We start from the raw sequence: 20,441 nt of genomic DNA on the forward strand, positions 1-20,441 counted from the left end.
ATGAATTATCCAGTTGGAGCAACTGGATGGCCATTACTAAAGGTGCATCTCAAACCAGACACACCAAGGGAGCTTCTATATGGTCATTTAACCTATTTGATACCAACCCACCCAAGACCACCTCTGCTTCTATGATACAAACTTCAAGTTTAAAGTGAGCAAAATAAAATCTTTCTTTCAAAATTTCATGTTGATTTATGTGCCAAACGCCAGGTTAATAAAGGTCAAAGTTACTTTACTAAATTCTTCACCATTTTCAAAATTAATTAGAACAAAGGCAGTGCATTTCAACAGAAATATGGTAAGTGCATTTCAACAGAAATATGTTAGTAACAGCAGCAGTATAGGCTGTGGCTTATTTCTTGACACATTACAACAAAAACCTTGCAGCCTTTAAGCCTTTTGTCACCATATTTCTAAGGTAAAACATTGTCTATTTTTGTAAATAACCAAGAATATGAGAGGATTTAACAAAGTAACTAACCCTGCTGTTATTCTGCTGGTATTTGGAACAGAGCTTAACAAAATGAATTTTAAATAAAATTAAGATCGAAGGCTTTAATTTAAACGTGAAGTCTTAAAAAGAAAACTTTTTTTTTTTATATAAGCAGAAGTGGTATCAGGCAGGTCAGTATCAAAAGAATTAAAATATAAGAAATGGTGTGTTTTAAATCAGTAAATCCTAAAATGTTTCTAATATAGGAGATATGATGGGATTAAAATGTTGATCAAATATTGAACCAAACACAAGCTGATAGATACTGCACTTCTGTAAAACTGGGAGGTCCCTAAGTATTTAGTTAGTTGTATCTGCGTAGTACTTCAGTTCAAACAGAGCTAATTGTAGAGGCTTTATCTAAATAGCTAGACCAAACTGAGTCTTCAATGAGATCAATTATATTTCATCCCCCTCAGTTATGACTTCATTCCATAAGTAACATCTCATTTCAAAATGGACAAAGAGATCAATTTCAAATGCCTATCCTAATATATACAGACACATTCACCCACATATATTTTCATGGCATGTGTATACACACACATCATGAATAAATTACATATATATCTACATATATATCCACACACACACACACACACATCATGAATATACGTGTGTTCACACACACACACACACATACATACTGATTATCTAATTATCTATTCATGATACCTAAACAGCAATGTTGCACAACTATTAACAAATGGCTGAAAATATTCAAAATTCCTCTCCTTCCTCCAATACATCAATACATGGAACTCTGTGGAGAAGTATTAAAGTCAGGAAAGTGAGTGGAATGACAGTTGTTAGTTGATAAGATGAAATGAGATGAGATGAGATGAGATGAGATGAGATGAGATGCATAAACATCTTTCACCATATCAAACTCTGCTTATGAATTGCTTGAGTGAATAATGATAGAAATTGAGGTTTCCGTTAGAGAGCTTTAAGCAGATCAGACTTGTAAGTTTGCTTAGGAAAACTAGTTATGCCATAACCAAAAGGGAGAGTGTTTTACCAAGTATTTTCAATGAAGGTATATGAGAACAGCTACGACACAGTTCAGTTCAGATACATGATGTTGATAAGCCACAAAAATGGCAAAATATCAGTATCTATCACTTCGGAATTCAATCAGAGGCAAGTTGTCTCTACCCAATCATAGAACCACTACTGAGATTTGTTTGTCAACATCTGAAACTATTGGACATTACCACACTACTAAGAAGGGAAAAATACTCTTTGGTTGACCAGAAAGGAATTATGATCTACTATGACAATACAAGTTACCATATTGCAGGAATTGCTTCAGTAAAAACCAGAGAAATTTTATTAGAGATCCTCGCTCTCATATTGGCCATTTCTGTATGATTTTAAAACTACAGATTAATCTCTAAATTTTGCCAGGTTCCCCAGGAAAAATATATTACTTTTAGAAATAAAAATATATAAAATATTTTTTCTTTTTAATGTATAATTTTGTGTAATGAGGTAAACTCAAATTTTTAAAGTTTTTCTCCTGAAAATCATCTGAATTTAGAAAACATGGCATTGAAACAATTTTCTGTCATTAGCAGAAATGAAAACGAATAATTTTTAAAGTGATTAGTTAATAAAAAAATTAGTTTACTCTAGTTTTACGTTCAATCTTGTTGCAAAAATGACATTGCTTCTTTAGGATAACCTGATGAATTGAGAAATGTCTATTAAATGCAATTATAAATTGTATTTACTAAAGCCAAATCTCAAAATGCTCACCTAAAGTATTATCTAATTATCTATACATAGTAATAAATTGTTTTTGTTTTTTTAACTGGAGGTGAACATTATGTATTTTTATTCTCATCTCAGTTGCTGTGAAAATTCTATGACAGTTACAAACAACACACACAGCAGGTACTCAACCCCTAACACATCATCCAAATACAGCTGGCTACATATTTATATACTAAGAAGAATAGTTTATCTAAATCAGTGGTTCCCAGTTTGTGGGTAGCAACCCAAATTGGGTTATAATCCTGGAAGTGCTACAAAGGCAAAATCCTTTACTTTTGAAATGTATGGAAAAATTCAAATTTATGAAAATGCTGTACAATAAGCCATAGCTAGGCATAAGGGCTACAACACAACATTTACTGCCAACAAAAAACTGAGGAATGTTTTTCCCTTGTATCAAATGTTAACTCAATAATTTTTTTGAAAAATTGACTTTTTTTTAAATTGAAATATAAAGCAAAAGAGAATGAGAGAGTTATTGATTTTCCAAAATGGATCACTATGGTAACCACTGATCTAAATCTACCCTGTTATTAGTGAGACAAAAAAAGACATTTGAATTAGCTCCCTTCGTTAGGTTGCCATCTCCTATGTAATCTAAATGAGAGACTTAGAAATTTTTTTAGTTTGATCTACCAAGACAAAGCAACTTGTTCCAAAAGACCTTAAAAGTTTCTGCTGATCTTCTGCAAAGAAGATGTTCATCTTTGAAGAGATTTTCATTTTCCTCACCAAGTGTTTTATATTTCAGTTTGATTTGTATTTTTTTTTTTTTTAATCTTTTTCCTTTGGCATTTTATTTCTGAATCTTTGAGGAAACAATAACAACAACAAAACAATCATTAAACCTTTGAACAGCTTTACAGAGAAACAAGAGGAGGAGGAGAGATATGGGAATGGGAAACAAGTCATTTCTTTATTTACCGCAGCGCTGTGATGAATTAGCATAGTCTATTAAAGTGCTAAGATATGTTAGGTAATCCAAACCTACATGTGATGGACAAGGTCTGAAATAAAGAGGAAATTAAATAATTAGAAATATAATTGATAAAACTGGCATTAACCCTTTAGCATTCAAATTACTCTGTCCAATTTAACACTTATTAACTCACGTTGTTTTAAATTAATCAATCATTATCTCATAGCTTCAAAATTTCAGTGATGTGATTGTTTGATGGTTTTATTCTTAGAATGACATTGTAGGGCTGGTAGGAAAGGCTGGATCTAGTCAGTTTGAACATAAAACAGGTAAAATAATTTGGTTGGATATGGCCAGTTTAAATGTTAAAGCGTTAAAATAAAGTTTTGTTATATAAGATAAAAAACAAGAACATGAGGTACAACCTACAATATGGTTTCAGTATAGAGGGATGGAGACTATGTGGGATCAAGTGTTAGAAGTGTTATAAGTAGGTGTGAGAGGTTGAATCTGGCTAGTTTGAACATATAACAGGTGGAATATTTGGGCCTGATATTGCTGGCTTAAAAGCTAAATGGCAAAAATCATCAATTGATGTTTCAATAGAGAACAGTGGACATCATCAATCGATGTTTTAAAATTTTGACATGGATACAGCCATCAACAATTGACACCCAAGCATTCCTTTGTCAAATGCGCCTGAGTAAAGTGACCCTTAATGATGGGAGAAATATAGTCACAAATGGAAGATTTATCATCATTATCATCATCATTTAACGTCCGCTTTCCATGCTAGCATGGGTTGGACGATTTGACTGTGGTCTGGCGAACCAGATGGCTGCACCAGACTCCAATCTGATCTGGCAGAGTTTCTACAGCAGGATGCCCTTCCTAACGCCAACCCCTCCGAGAGTGTAGTGGGTGCTTTTACGTGCAACCAGCGCAAGGGCCAGTCAGGCAGTACTGGCAATTTTCTGACTTTTCTTCTTCATCAGATGAAGTAGATGATGATGATGCTCTAGAGAGCACAGAAGAAAGTGATGCTTCAACTAGCTCTGGATGAAATAAGTGCACTGATTTCTCTTCATTTGTGCATTCATTTGACAACAACAATGCAAGAACCTCATATGAATTTTATAGTTTTTGTATTTATTTACCTGTCTGGCATACACACACATTCATGCAACCCTTTCCAACCATTTAAAAGTTAACAAATACATTTTACTGGTAGGTAATATGACTGCTAATTGCAACAATATGGAACCTTAGTATGGTCACATAACATGCTAAAAGCAGCAACTACATTACCTTCAAATCACACATGCTACCTATTTGAAAAGAGATAGGAACACTGGACAATGTACTCCTTGCTACACAGTAACTGCTCAAAGTAATGATGCTTCAAATGAGTTTGATCATGGGTTTGTCCACCAAGGCCAACCAAGGACAAAACAACACTAACAATAAATATCATTTATAACAATGCAAATGAGAAACAGACAGATGAAAAAAATTACATAAATTTCTTTGAAACCCCACCTCCTGCCTCACCTTTGGTTTTATGAAGGTAGGATGATATCCTCCCATTGTTGCTTTTATACAAAAAAGCTGTAACTACCCAGTGGCAAAAACATGTGCTTCAATATCATCATCATAATCATCATCATCAAAATTTAATATCTCTGTTTTCCATGCTGGCATGGGTTGGACAGCTTGACAGGAACTGGCAAGGCCAAAGGGCTACACCAGGTTCCAAAGTCTGTTTTGGCTGGGTTTCTGCAGCTGGATGTTCTTAATGCCATATACTTTACAGAATGTACTGGATGATTTTTATGTGGCACCATCACCAGAGCTTTTTACGTGGCACTAGTATCAGTGCTTTTTATGTGGCACCCTTCCCATACTAACATATATGTTTAAATGAATAAAATAAATCGGATCTTTTCAGTTTGAACAGCAGTTTTTAACATAATTTCTAGGTAACTATGACACCCATAATTATGACCGTAGTATCGAACTATTGCATTTCAATCTATTTTAGATTTAGGGTTAGTTAGGATTAGGGGTGGGGGAAGGGTATCTTTTTTACTTCACAAATGTAAATAAACCCAATCTGTTTCTTAAACGAGGGACATATTCATAAGGCACAGAATGTTTTCACCTCAATAGACGGTCATTCATTGGTTGAAATTGCCGAAATGCAAGAAATTAAAGACCAAATATCTTACAAACTATAGAATTTTCTCAATAAAGCCAAGAGAAAAAGATGTTTTATAAACACATTCTACCAGTATACGAAGTTTAAAATTTTTTAGTTACCTAGAAATTATGTTAAAAACTGCATTCAAACCAAAAAGATCCAACAAAACAAATGGATGTAGAAGCGTAGAAGAAAACAGAAGTGAAGTGCAAGAGAGAGGAAAACAAAAGTAAAGAACAGGCACAGGTGGTTGTGTGGTAAGAAGTTTGCTTCCCAACCACATGGTTCCAGGTTCAGTCCTACTGCATGACACTTTGGGCAAGTATCTTCTACTGTAGTCTTGGGCCAACCAAAACCTTATGAGTGGATTTGGTAGACAGAAACTGTAAGAAGCCTGTCATGTGTAGATGGGTATATGTCTGTGTGTCTTTATGATTATGTGTACATATCTGTGATTGTGCTGTGTTTGTACCCAACCAGCACTTGACAACCAATGTTGGTTTGTTCATGTCTGCATAACTTAGCAGTTCAGCAGAAGGGACCATCAGAATAAATACCAGGCTTGAAAAGTAAGTACTGATTTCTTCAGCCCTTCGAAATAAAAGATAAATGATATGAAAAAAAATAAATAAAACTTACAATATTTCTGAGAACTGTGATTGCCATGGAGAGAATCCTAACAAGGATTCTGTTTTGCCAAATCGGATGATAAGATCAGGTGCTGGACAACCATATGTAACTGTAAGTAGAGAGATAGGGAGTTTTAGAGAAAGAGAGAAGGAGGTGAGAATTTCGGAAGCTGCTAAGTAGATAAACAAGTGTAGGTTGGCAGACAAATCAGTAAGAGGAGAGACAGGTAGAAAAACAATTACAAAAATAATATCTAATATCTCTATACAAAATTTAAATAAATTTGATGCTACTGATGCACTGACCTTTACGAATAGTGGGATGAAACAGGCATGGGAACACTACTATAAGCCATTACTGAATGAGGAGAATATGTGGAAGAAAGGAGAGTTACTCCTTAACCCTTTTGTTTTCTGATTATTCTATCAAACATAATGCTTATTGATTCACATTGATTTGAATTAATCATGCATTTTCTCATATCTTCAAGATCTTGATGGTGTAATTACTTAATGTAGAATAACATTGTAGGGTAGGTGTGAGAGCCTGGATCTGGTCAGTTTGAACATAAGACAGATTAAATATTTTGGCTGGATATGGCCGGTTTAAATACTAAAGGGTAAAGATTCAACAGGAATTAGTTACTGATGCTGATTACTATACAGTGGAAAGATCCATTAAGGATATTATGGCAGGGAAAGTGGCAGCTCCCTTAGGGAAAGCAGCTAAGATTCTGAAAATATCTAGCAAAGTAGAACAGAGACTGGTTACTTGCAAAGTCAAGAAGATCAAAAGCAACTCAGAAGTATCAAAGTGATAAACCAACTCATAAAAGTGGCAGAGAGCGTTATCATCATCATGAAAAAGCAGGTGTAAGAATGATGGTGGCAATGCAAGACATCTGTATCATACTTTAGCTTCTAAGCACCTAGCATAAAGCTAGCTTCCATCTCTCTACCCCAAACACATACACACACTTAGTCATTGGGCAGAGGCTTTCCCATTTCTGTTCGTTTTCAGTCTTGCAACTTAGTTGGTGACCTCACTAGAGCACGTAAACAGCACCCAGTAGACACTGTAAGGTGGTTGGCATTAGGAAAAGGACATCCAGCCATAGGGAAAATGGCCAAAGCTGACACTGAAACTTGGGGTAGCCCTGCAGCTCGCCAGATCCTGTCAAACCATCAAATCCATGCCAGCACAGAAAATGGATGTTAAATGATGATGATGATCATCATCATCATGAACTTCTGAAATACAGTGTCATAGATTATAAAATGCACTGTTATAGTATCTGTAATATACATTATTTACATTTGACAGATATTTGTCCTCATCTTGTTTGTTAACACAACGTTTCGACTGATATACCCTCCAGCATTCATCAGGTGTCTTGGGGAAATTTCGAACCTAAGTTCTCATTCCTAAGGTATTTTTCGATGTTGTTGTTATTATTATTAAGGTCACTGCCTGGAATTGAACTCGGAATCTTGGCGTTATTAGCCCGCACTCTTAACCACTATGCCATATATCCGTAAATAATGTACATAATTCCTCATCTCTTAAATATAGAACTTTATCTATAATATACTGTTTTATTATATTATAATATCAGTAATACAACTTGTAAACCACTACATCTTGTACACAACAGCACAACTTGTACAATGCCCTTTCAACTATTGTACAAATCAAAAGATGAAAATTTTTCTCCACAACAGTTTATACATACCAACAGGATTTGTCAATGCGACACAAAACTCCTTAAGCAAAATTTCGCCTATCTACCTAACAACACAGATGCATAGCAAAGGTCTAACAATTAACCTGTGACATTTCTGAGCTATGAACGTCGCAATCAACTTTTTAAGACAAAGCAAATGCAATGACGTTAAGTGCTTATCTCCCTTACATAAAGAGTTAGTGGTTACCTCCCTTTACTTAGGCTTAGAGTGCAAATTAAAACATTTTTTTAAAAATAATTTTCTTCGATAAATAACAATTTCATATGACTGATAAAAGGTGTACCATCCACGACTAAGTCATCTTACTTTTGGGTACTACGTTTCTAGAACTACATTATCTAACGAGTCTCTCTACTTTTAAGAAAGAAAGGAATATTGTGAGGAAGATTTTATTGCTATTTCTAGCAGTTCGAGAACGACGCAGATGTTCTTTCGTTAGAGCCTTTTTTCGCTTTTTTACAAAGTTGTTTCCCCTGCGCTATTTGCCGAATCTCTAGCGAACTTAAAATGTTAAATATGGAGAGACTGTTTCATGTCCGAAATTTCATATCTTTCTCCACAATAAATCCAAGATTTCCACAGAAAAAAAAACAGCGACTAAAACCTGGAATTCAACCCAATTCAAAATGCCAGACATCTTTTATATCTGCATATTCAGAGTGCCAGGCATATGGAAGTCACAGCTCATAAACAGTTTTAGTTGTTAGTCTTGACTGTGGTTACTTGACCCTTCATTCATCAACAACAGGGTTACGGTGGAGGAAATACGACTACAGTCTACACAATGGACAATAAGCAACAGCATATCCTTGACTAGACAGAGCCATAGTAACATTTGGCTGCTATTTCTAGCAAGTCTAGTGACCACAAAGAGGTTCCTTCACTGGCTTGAAACTCTTTTAAGCATTTAAGGAATAAACAAAGAAATGGCTAAAGAACTGACAAAGGAGCTTCTATGTAGTTACTCAACCCGCTAAAAGAAGTAGCGAAATCACTTTTAAATCAGATTTTACAGAAGCGGTCAAGAATATTCAATAAAGATCTTGAATTAATAAAGGCTATTAAGGTGTTTTATTTTTCTTTCAATCTCAGTTAATGTGTCAAAGCACATTTAGTCACATTGTTTTGAATTAATAATGCATTATCTCATAGCTTCGAAATTTTGATGATGTATCTATTTCGTTTTTGAATGATATTGAGGCTAGGTGTGAGAGGCCAAATTTGGCTAGTTTGAACAAAAAACGGATAGAATATTTTGGGACAGGATATGGTCAGTTTAAATGCTAAAGGCCTAAGGGAGCCAAGTTCAGGCAGATTGCTATTGAAAGACTTCGCCTTAACCTATCCTCACCTCAATATGAACTGAGATTGAAAGAAAAATAAAATTTTGTCTATTATTCAGGATCTTTATCAAATGTTTTTGACTGCTTTTGTAAAATCCGATTTAAAAGGCTCCTTGTTAATTCCTTAACCAATCCCTTATTAATTCTTAAGCTATTCTCTAGTAACCAGCAGCTGTACACAGTAAATTCAACTATTATTAGTCTGGTTACATCCTACAGCTACAGAACTGGGTTTGTATTACATTTATGCAGGAAAATGAAACATTACATTGGTAAAAAGCTGTGAAATTCTGCATGATTATGTGATATCTTATTTCTTTATTGCCCACAAGGGGCTAAACATAGAGGGTACAAACAAGGACAGACAAACGGATTAAGTTGATTACATCAACCCCGATGCATAGCTGGTACTTAATTTATCGACCTCGAAAGGATGAAAGGCAAAGTCGACCTTGGCAGAATTTGAACTCAGAACGTAATGACAGACGAAAAACCAATAAGCATTTCGTCCAGCGTGCTAACGTTTCTGCCAGCTCGCCGCCTTTATTGTGATATCTTGCATTCAACTCTTTTAACCTTTGGACATTCAGATTACTCAGTCAAATGTAACATTTATTTATTCACATTCTTTTGAATTAATCATGCATTATATCACAGCTTCAAGATTTCGATGATGTCATCATCATTTAACGTCCATTTTCCATGCTGGCTCCAGGTTCCAGTCTGATTTGGTCTGGTTTTTACAGCCAGATGCTCTTCCTAACACCAACCACTTTACAGTGTGTGCTTGATGCTTCTAACGTGACACTGGCATGAGTGCCATTATGTGGCACTGATATGAGTGCTTTTTACGTGGCACTGGCACAGAACACCTGCAGGCCAATCTTCTTCATCAGCAGGAGCATTTTTAGAATGACATTGTAAAGTGGGTACAAGAAACCAGTTCTGGTTGGTTTGAATATAAAACAAATAGAATGTGTTGGGCCAGATATGACCAGTTCCAATGCTTAAAGGATTAATCCTTTAGCTGGTCTCAGGTAGGTTGATGTTGAAAGGAAAGACTGAAACCTTCTAAGACCAAAATCAATGTGAACCAAAATTAACCCTTCAGTATTCAGATTACTCAATCAAATTTGCTGCTTATTCATTCACTTTGTTTTGAATTAATAATGCATTATCTCACAGTTTGGAGATTTCAATAATGTGATTGTATTTTTTGTAGAATGACATTGTAGGTTAGGTGTGAAGGGCCAGATGTGACCAGTTCAAATGCTAAAGGGTTAAAGAAATAACAAAAATCTTGAGTGGCTGTGTGGTAAGTGCTTGCTTACCAACCACATGGTTCCGGGTTCAGTCCAACTGCGTGGCACCTTGGGCAAGTGTCTTCTACTATAGACTCGAGCCGACCAAAGCCTTGTGAGTGGATTTGATAGACAGAAACTGAAAGAAGCCTGTCGTATATATGTATATGTATGTATGTGTGTATATATATATATATATATATATATATTTGTGTATGTATGTGTATATGTTTGTGTGTCTGTGTGTCCCCCAACATCGCCTGACAACCAATGCTGGTGTGTTTTATGTCCCCGTCACTTAGTGGTTCGGCAAAAGCGACCGATAGAATAAGTACTAGGCTTACAAAGAATAAGTCCTGGGGTCGATTTGTTCGACTAAAGGCGCTGCTCCAGCATGGCCGCAGTCAAATGACTGAAACAAATAAAAGAGTAAAAGAGAGTAAAGTTATATACTTACTTTTATAAAATCTGTCTATCAATTCAGGATTTATATCAGATATTTTCATCTGCTTTTGTAAAACCTGTTCACTGAGATGTTGTGCTATATGTACCAAAGACTGCCTACCATCATCAAGCGAGAGAATATTCACCAAAATTTGTTTGCCACATTTTGGTACTGCAATAATAGAGAAACAAATAAAATATAAGTAAAAAAATAAACAAATTACATTTGTGTATAAATTTCTAATTTTGTTGTCAAAACATTCTTCAAAACACACCAGATCTATTTCATTGATAAAAGCTCAAATCTCACAACTTAAAAGTATAAACCAGTGGAATGGTAAAATAGTAAAATGAAAATCTGGATTTTGACATTAAATGCAATAAATAATTCAGACTCAATTCTCAAGGGTGTGTGTGTGTCTGTGTGTGTGTGCCTGTGTGTGTGCCTGTGTGTGCCTGTGTGTATGTGCGCCTGTGTTTGTGTGCCTGTGTGTATGTGCGCCTGTGTTTGTGTGCCTGTGTGTATGTGCGCCTGTGTGTGTGTATCTATGTCTGTGTGTGTGTGTGTGCCTGTGTGTGTGTGTGTGTGTGCCTGTGTGTATGTGTTTGTGTGCCTGTGTGTATGTGTGCCTGTGTGTACGTGCCTGTGTGTATGTGCGCCTGTGTGTGTGTATCTATGTCTGTGTGTGTGTGTGTGTGTGTGCCTGTGTGTGTGTGTGTGTGTGTATGTGTGTGTGTGTTTGTGTGCCTGTGTGTATGTGCGCCTGTGTTTGTGTGCCTGTGTGTATGTGCGCCTGTGTTTGTGTATCTATGTCTGTGTGTGTGTGTGCACATGTGCATGTTCATATTTGTGTGTATGTGTGTGTGTGTGTGTTTTTATGTCTGTGTCTTGTATGTGTGCCTGTGTGTGTGTATCTATGTTTGTGCATGTGTGTGTGTGTGTGTGTGTGTGCACATGTGCATGTTCATGTTTGTGTGTGTGTGTGTGTTAGTATGTCTGTGTTTTGTATGTGTGCCTGTGTGTGTGTGTGTTAGTATGTCTGTGTTTTGTATGTGTGCCTGTGTGTGTGTGTGTGTTTGTCTGTATGTCTGTGTCTTGTATGTGTGTCTATGTGTGTGTGTGTAAGACAGGCAGACAATATCAGTGAGTGAATGCAAGTGCATGTGTAAGTATTGCAACAAACCTTGGTGGAGATAAAATATCTTAAAATAATAATAGGCAACAACTGGAAAAACAAGTGTCTATTGAGAAGCTTAATGGTGACATATAGAGAGCTTAAACAATACATACAAATGCGTGTGAATATATACTCTTGTACGTATGTGGTGACCTCACATGCAAATAAAAGCACCTGTGACATTTTCACATAAGAGTATCCATGCTTGTGCCATGTAAAAGCACTGGTGTGCTAGTGGTGTGTTAAAAGCACTCAGTACACTCTGTAAAATGGTTGGCACTAGGAAGGGCATCCAACCATAGCAGCCAAGCCGAAACAGACAAAACGGAGCCAGGGTGGCTCTCCAGCTGACCAGTTCCTATCAAACCATCCAAACCATTTAACGGACGTTAAATGATGACGATGACGATGATGATGACGACGACGACGATGATGACGACATTGATGATGATGATGACGTTGATGACAACAATGATGATGATGATGACAATGATGATGACGACGTTGATGACGACGATGATGATAATGACGACGACGATGATGACGACAACGATGATAATGACGACGACGATGATGACGACAACGATGATAATGACGACGACGATGATGACGACAACGATGATAATGACGACGACGATGATGACTACGACGACGATGATGACGATGACGACGACGATGATGACAATGATGATGATGACGACGATGATGACAACGATGACGACGATGATGAAGATGATGATAATGATGATGATGATGAAGATGATGATAATGATGATGATGATGATGATGATGATGATAATGATGATGATGATGATGACTACAGTGACCTCTTCTTCTCAGAGCTGATTGACCCCATGCTACTTCCACCCATACCCACCTGACTCCCTTATGTCTCCTCTTTTCATCCATCACACACATTGTCTACCAAGACCAACCACTCACAGATCACACTCTGGCTACTTCTCCTGATCCTTTCTCCATAGAATGGTGACCCCACTCTGGAATTCCCTACCTGCCCACATTTTTTGTGCAGTCGTGCAAGAACATCAACCACATTGATCCCACTGGTCTTCACGGGTCTGCAAAGGCCATGGGGAAACAACCCCTTATTACAGACCAAACCAGTAAAAAGAAAGACAAAAGTAATTATTAGTTGTTTGAAATTAAATGAAGTTAGTGGTTTAGTAACAAGGAGATAAGAGCAACATAATGTTTATTGTAGTTTGGCCCTAAATTGGCTTAAGTTGGACAGAAGACATAACTAAAGGCAATCCAACCATGGCCCTCTTATTTTGTTTTGTTTTGTTTTTTTTTGTTTCTTTATCTTTGTTTTTCAGGACTATTCCATGTGTCCTTTGTTTTCAAGGTGGTAGAATGTGAAAGGCGAGAGATCTGGTAACTATTCCTAGCAGGTCAAGCAACTACATAGAAGATATCTTTATACACATATATATATTTACATATATATGAGGGGTGGAACAGGTAGAATATCTTTATCTTTTATCTGTTTTAGTCATTTGACTGTAGTCACACTGGGGCATCCCAGGATTTTTTTAAGCCTAGTATTTATTCTGTCTCTTTTACCAAACCACTAAGCTACGGGAACGTAAACACATCAACACTGTCAAGCAGTAGTGATCAGACAAACACACACACACATATATACATACAACAGGCTTCTTAGAGTTTCTATCTACCAAATACACTCACAAGCTTTGATCAGCCCAGGGATACAGCAGAAGACACTAACCCAGGGTACAACTTTTTCATAACTAGGTGAAGTTCATTAGATAAGCAGTAACAAACACAACACAGCTTAGCAAACCTAATCATAAACTTCATTGAGGTGACTATGACCAGAAGACTAGCTAAGCTAGCAGTGTGTTTATTAATACTTATGTAACAAACTTCAGCTAGTTATGAAACAATTGTAGTTGATGTCCTACCTGTTCCACTCTTTATATTTTGGGGATATTTATTTGCATTCTTAGCAATGTTAGTTACTAAACCGTGAGTTGCATGGAAACAATCAGCTTATTAAAATTCCTTTTAACTTTGATATAGAAAGAAGTGTGTAACTTACAATGTTAATAAACATATTCTATTGTATACTGTTCACTTTTTGTTCAGTATACCAGCTGCCTATAGTTTAAAGCTTACTAACTCCCTACAGCTGCATCCCTGGATCATACATACCTATTGAGCATATATATATATATATATATATATATATATATATATATATATATATATATATTAGTTAAGCCAAACATGAAAGCACAAAAAAAAAACAACATTGCGAGGACGTGGAACAAATATAGTATTATTGGACGCTCAGGAAGGAAGGGAAGAAGGAGGGTTTTACGTTTCGAGCAGAGCTCTTCGTCGGAAACATAGGAGAGGGAAAGATCCAGAGAAGGGAAGACAGAGGAAAAAAAAATCGTCAATGGTACACACGCGGTCACATTTTGAATATACATAATATTTTTACTACCCACAAGGGGCTAAACACAGAGGGGAAAAAACAAGGACAGACAGACGGATTAAGTCAATTATATCGACCCCAGTGCGTAACTGGTACTTAATTTATCGACCCCGAAAGGATGAAAGGCAAAGTCGACCTCGGAACTCAGAATGTAACAGCAGACGAAATAGGGCTACGCATTTTGCCCAGCGTGCTAACATTTCTGCCAGCTCGCCGCCTTTATCTCTTATTATAAAAGGCAGATTTTATCTGCCTCCCTTTGTCAGTTATAGAAATCTACAATATAGGATTTCTTCAATTACAATTTACCTAGCATTTTTAAGAGTAGAATGCATCGGGTCATGCCAGGTCCAGTTTTTAAAATTTAAACTCCAATTAAGCAAAATTTACAGAAAACTCACATTCTGGTGTGTATGTCAAATGCTTTTCTTAATGTGGTTTACACCACACGCACACACACACGAACAAAGTGAAAGTAATTCACTGTGTGTGTGTTGAGAGGTAGACAATAGAATGCGATGGCGATGTAATATTTGTTTCTGTCTATCACGCTGATAGATACATGAGTAAAATGTATGGCAAGCTAAGAGATAAGAGTGAGTGAAAATGTCCTTGGAAGAGAGTAAATAGCGACAGAGTGATTTGAGGAAGACTAAACTGAAAGTATTTCTATAAAATGGATCACTCATGCTATCAACATAATTTCTCCCACTTTCTCTTTGCAAGTGTACCTTAAACCACTACTCAAAAAATAAAAAAACACAGCAAACAGAAACAAATAAATACATAACGATTTACTCCTCACACAATTTCTTCAATTAGAGTGTACCTAAGATTTTTCAAAGTACTCCATTCGGTCATGCCATAACAAATTTCTTTCAATTTCACCCCCAATTAAGACAAAATTCGAGAAAACTCAATATTTTAACATTTCACTCCGAAAGCATTGATGTACATGTGTGCGTGCGTGAGTGTGTGTGTGTGTGTGTTTGGTGGGTTGTGCAACACAGAAAGTGTGGTGTGTAAGTGAAGTGCTTTTGTTAGTGTGTGTAAAGAGACAGAGAGAGTGAAAGACAGAAATAACTGAACTTTTTTTATTCACTTTTTGTAGTGAGTGACTGAGAGAGAAAAGAGAGAGAAAGGTTATGTATGTATATATGTATGTATGGCTTCAGTGACACACACACACAAAAACACATACCTACGTACACCTAAAGCACGCACACACACACACACACACAAGCGGAGCGCGAACATCAAAATTTTGGTAGTATTAATTTGCGAGCGTACTTCTAAGCGCGCGTAATTGAAAGTTTTCACTATGATATCATCACGTGCGAAAAAATTTGAAGGGTTTTGAACAATTGAGATACAGATGTCACGCCTGTATTGAAACCATTGCTAAGCTGCCGTAATTGCTTAATTAAGACTTTGTTTAAATTGAAAGGGGCAAATATGTGACGAGGTTGAAAAAAAATACCCCAGAAAAAAAAATGTACTGCTGGTATTTATATAATTCACTACTATTTTGCTACAATGTCATGAAAAAGAAAAAATTTAGGTATGTACAACATATATTAGACATTTTTTCTATTCATTCAACGAAAATAAAAAAATTGAATTCGCCACCCCCTTTTCCCCGTTCGCGTTTGTGTAAAAAAAATTATTATTTAAGTTTTAAAAATTATTTACTTTGTTCAAAAAATATTAATATTAATTAATTTTCAAGAATTATTTAATTTTATTCTGTAAAATAGTAATTAATTCATTTATCTGTAAATCCGCGAGGTTGTTACTCAGGCACTTGGAAATAGCAGCCAGATTTTTATATTCTAAATAATTTGCAATTTCAAAAAATATATTAATTTTGCGTTATTTAATTTGATAAATTCTACGGAATAATTTTGCGCGTTATATACGTTCGCGTTTCTGTAAAAAAAAGTAATTATTTAAGGGCGATCGAGTATCGAGTACCTACGTCTGGCGCGAATTCGCGTGTGCGCAACCGGGACCACTCTGCGATACAAGTACCCATATATACATCCATACATACATGTGTGTGTGTGTCTATGTATGTGTATTAATGTGTGTGTGTTATCTCTATATAAAGCTAAAGTTGTCTGTGTGCGCCACGTTTGGTAACCTTCAACTAACACTATCTCCTCCGAGACCCTGCGGCGCAAGTTGACCAAAATTGAGAGTATGATAGAAGGGTTAATACCATGTTAATACCAAAAATTATTTACATCAAAAAGATGCTTTTTTCTATGAAAATCCCGATTTTTTACGATTTTTTCACTGCTGTATCGCCACTTTTCGGTGTATTTCGACCAGAAAAATGTTCACAAAATTTTTACTTTTCAAAATTACAATTCTAGCGGGTCGAAACAAACCCGAGCAAAGCCGGGCGATACTGCTAGTATATATATATATCATCATTTAGCGTCCGTTTTCCATGCTAGCATGGGTTGGACGGTTCAACTGGGGTCTGGGGAGCCCGAAGGCTGCACCAGGCCAGTCAGATCTGGCAGTGTTTCTACAGCTGGATGCCCTTCCTAACGCCAACCACTCCGAGAGTATATGTATATATATATATATATATTTATATATATGTAACTGACACTCTGTCAGTTATGACAACAAGGGTCCCAGTTGATCCAATCAATAGAACAGCAGGCTTGTGAAATTAACATGCAAGTGGCTGAGTTCATCGTTATTTTAAGATCTATTTTTCTATGCTTTCATAAGTGTTTTCTGCAGCTGTATGCTCTTCTTGTCACCAACACCCACTTGTCTCCAAGCAAGGTAATAATCTCCCAGCCACGTTTACTAGGAGAACAGGAAACAAATGACCACAGCATAAAAGATTTTTTTGCTTATAAAGATTTCGCAATATGTCATGACATGTCAAGCAACATGACATGCTTTCACAGTAGATGACAAGCCTACACACCACTAGTTAACCACTGTTTGCAACCAGCAAACAAATGTGCAGACAAGGGAAATACAAACTCATTAACTCGCACACCCACACACATTTACATATATATATATATATATGTGTGTACTTATGTATATATCTATGTGTATATATATATATATATATATATATATATCATCAATTAACATGCATCTTCCATGCTGGCATGGGTTGATATATATATATATATATATATATATATATGAATGTCTATTTATGTATATATATCTATGTGTGTGCATATATATGTACTAGACTACCCATGACCCACTGGGTGACCAGGGAAGTTTGAGCTTCCCAGCAATGGAGTTTTGTTTCATGGCTTTTTCTCCCCATGTTATTTTCATATGTACAAGAGACAAACAGAATAAGTAGTCATCTTACAAAGAATAAGTCCTGGGTCAATTTGTTCGACTAAAGGTGGTGCTCCAGCGTGGCCACAGTCAAATGACTGAGACAAGTAAAAGAATAAAGGAATCAATGAAATACACACACATGCACACGCGCACACACACACACACTGAGCTGCCATTCAGTTTCTGTCGACCAGTCAACCAATTTCGCTCAGAAAGCATCAGTTAGCCTGAGACTACAAAAGAAGACATTTGCCCAAGATGCTGAACACTCAGATAGAACTATGGACCACATGGTACCAATGGAAACCCTCTATATACAAAGCCACGGCCGATATTGACATATATGTGTATAAATAAATATGTGTGCATATACAAGTGTGTGTGTGTGTGTGTGTGTGTGTGTGTGTGAGTTAGTGTGCATGTGCATGCATGTATGCATGCACACATAATGACTTACATTCTGTTAAAGATGAACCAGGGTTGAGTAAGATTTCGTACATATTTGCTTCAGGACCAAATAATTCGTGTTTCTTTTTCAAGAGTTCATTTTGTAAAGTTATGCTGTTTCGTTTTAAATCACCTGGAATGAGATATAAAAAAAAAATTTTTTAATGATTAGAAAATATAAAAATACTAACAAAAGCTAACAGCATTTTCTTAAATAGGAACAAGAGCAGAATGGATATAATCAATTCTGTGAAGAAAAAAATGCAAATTCATTCTTGATGGAATCTGAGTTCTAATGAGATGAGAAAATCTAGGGAGTCTATAAGATGAGTATAAGTCATGGGCTTGGATGGGTTCATATCTGTTACTTGATGTCTGCAAGACATACTTAGGTATCTTCTATTACAGTGTGTGTGTATGTGTGTGTGTGTGTGTGACCACTGCTTGACAACCACTGTCGGTTTGTTTGTGTCTGTAACTTAGCAGTTCAGCAAAAGAGACTGATAGAATAAGTAAAGGCATAAAAATAAAAATTGGGGTCAATTCATTTGACTAAAAACTCTTCAAGGCGGTACCCCAGCATGACCAGTCTGAAACAAGTAAAAAGCAAAAGTAGATAAACCAATTCCAACTCGTCGGGATTCCCAGTATGGGTGGAACTATTCATCCTTTCAATTGCTGGATACAAAACATGGCTCATAAGAACTTCTTTCAGGTGATTTTCCTGCATCACTATCTCACCTTTGTACACCTACCTGTTGCAAGATTACACATTTACAGCTGAGTGGACTGGAGTAACATGAAATGACGCGTTTTACTCAAAAACCCAATGCACAGATGGTGTGAGAATTGAAACCATGACCTCACAATCATGAGTGCAGCACTCTAACCACTAGGCCATATGACTTAAAATACTAGGTGAACGTCAATATAACCAATTATTCCCTTCAAAAATATCTGTGACTTTGCACTTATATCATAAACCATTATTATCCTCATTGTACTAAAATGTGGGAAGTACAAGGTGGGATAGCAATATGTCTGTGGTACTGGCAGGTACCACAGATTTGTGTTTGGATCTAATTTTAAACAGGAACTTTTACCATAAAGATTCCAGCCTAAGTTGCTTACTCTTCAGGAGATACCCTTGAATAAAAAGTGAAGTTTACTGAAATTTATCACAGTTTTTATAGATTGTTATAAGTAAAGAGGTATTACCAACCCTGGATTGATAACCTGTCTGCAACAGATAATTTTTGACCTCTGAGAGGATTTGAGTGTAGTAAGTGGTTGAAATTAAAGTTACACAACAAATATAGTTCAATTAACTGGGTGCATGTTTGTATCCATGTGTGTGTGTGTATTTGTGTGTGTGTGCGTGCATGCATGTGTGTTGAGAGAGAGTTGCTGTTCATAAAAATAGTTAACTCTCTCATTCCCTATTCTAAATAATTTTTGCTACATGTAAAATATTACTAGTTCTAGACCCAAGCACAAAAAAAATTCCAACAGAGAAATGAAAATAACTATATGTCAAGAATACATCAGGTTTAGTTTCATCACAGAAGAACACCCTCAGGTAAGGAACCCTTTGAAAGAACATAAAAAGAAACAGGCCGTTTGCCAGCCTCGTCTGGCACCTGTGCCGGTGGCACGTAAAAAGCACCCACTACACTCATGGAGTGGTTGGTGTTAGGAAGGGCATCCAGCCGTAGAAACATTGCCAGATCAGACTGGGCCTGGTGCAGCCTTCTGGCTTCCCAGACTCCAGTTGAACCGTCCAACCCATGCCAGCATGGAAAGCGGACGCTAAACGATGATGATGAGGAGGAGGAATTATTAAAATTAGGGTAAGTTGGGAAGATATGATCATATTTTATTGGAGTATGGGATGTTAGGATGAGGGAGATGAGTAAATTAGTGAATTAAACCTACAATATGGTTTAATTAGGCTTCTGACTGACGGATTGATTGACAGTCAGATAGACAGACACTATGTCCATTCACAGTGAGGGTATACAGATTTCTGGAAAATCTAAAAGGGACACGAGACAAAAATGATAGAGAAACATTACTATAAAAGGATTTGAGTAGATTTGTACAAATTATCTTTCTCCTTTCTTGGTTTTACTATTCAT

The 20,441-nt window shown here is 36.4% G+C and overlaps 1 protein-coding gene across 1 annotated transcript in view; it reads right to left on the reverse strand.

Annotated features, from left to right (window-relative positions):
- Positions 1-20,441, reverse strand: part of LOC115222170 (dehydrodolichyl diphosphate synthase complex subunit nus1) — a 52,754-nt gene that overhangs the window by 92 nt on the left and 32,221 nt on the right. The window contains exons 2-5 of the mRNA XM_029792314.2: positions 18,314-18,436; positions 10,871-11,029; positions 6,034-6,133; positions 1-3,282 (exon numbers count right to left, since the gene is read on the reverse strand). The exon at positions 1-3,282 is cut by the window's left edge and continues 92 nt beyond it. Coding sequence (XP_029648174.1) covers positions 3,192-3,282; positions 6,034-6,133; positions 10,871-11,029; positions 18,314-18,436 — 473 coding nt within the window. The 3' untranslated portion in view covers positions 1-3,191. The remainder of the gene's footprint in view (positions 3,283-6,033; positions 6,134-10,870; positions 11,030-18,313; positions 18,437-20,441) is intronic.

This window comes from Octopus sinensis, linkage group LG19, assembly GCF_006345805.1.
Source record: "Octopus sinensis linkage group LG19, ASM634580v1, whole genome shotgun sequence".
Lineage (NCBI taxonomy): Eukaryota > Metazoa > Mollusca > Cephalopoda > Octopoda > Octopodidae > Octopus > Octopus sinensis.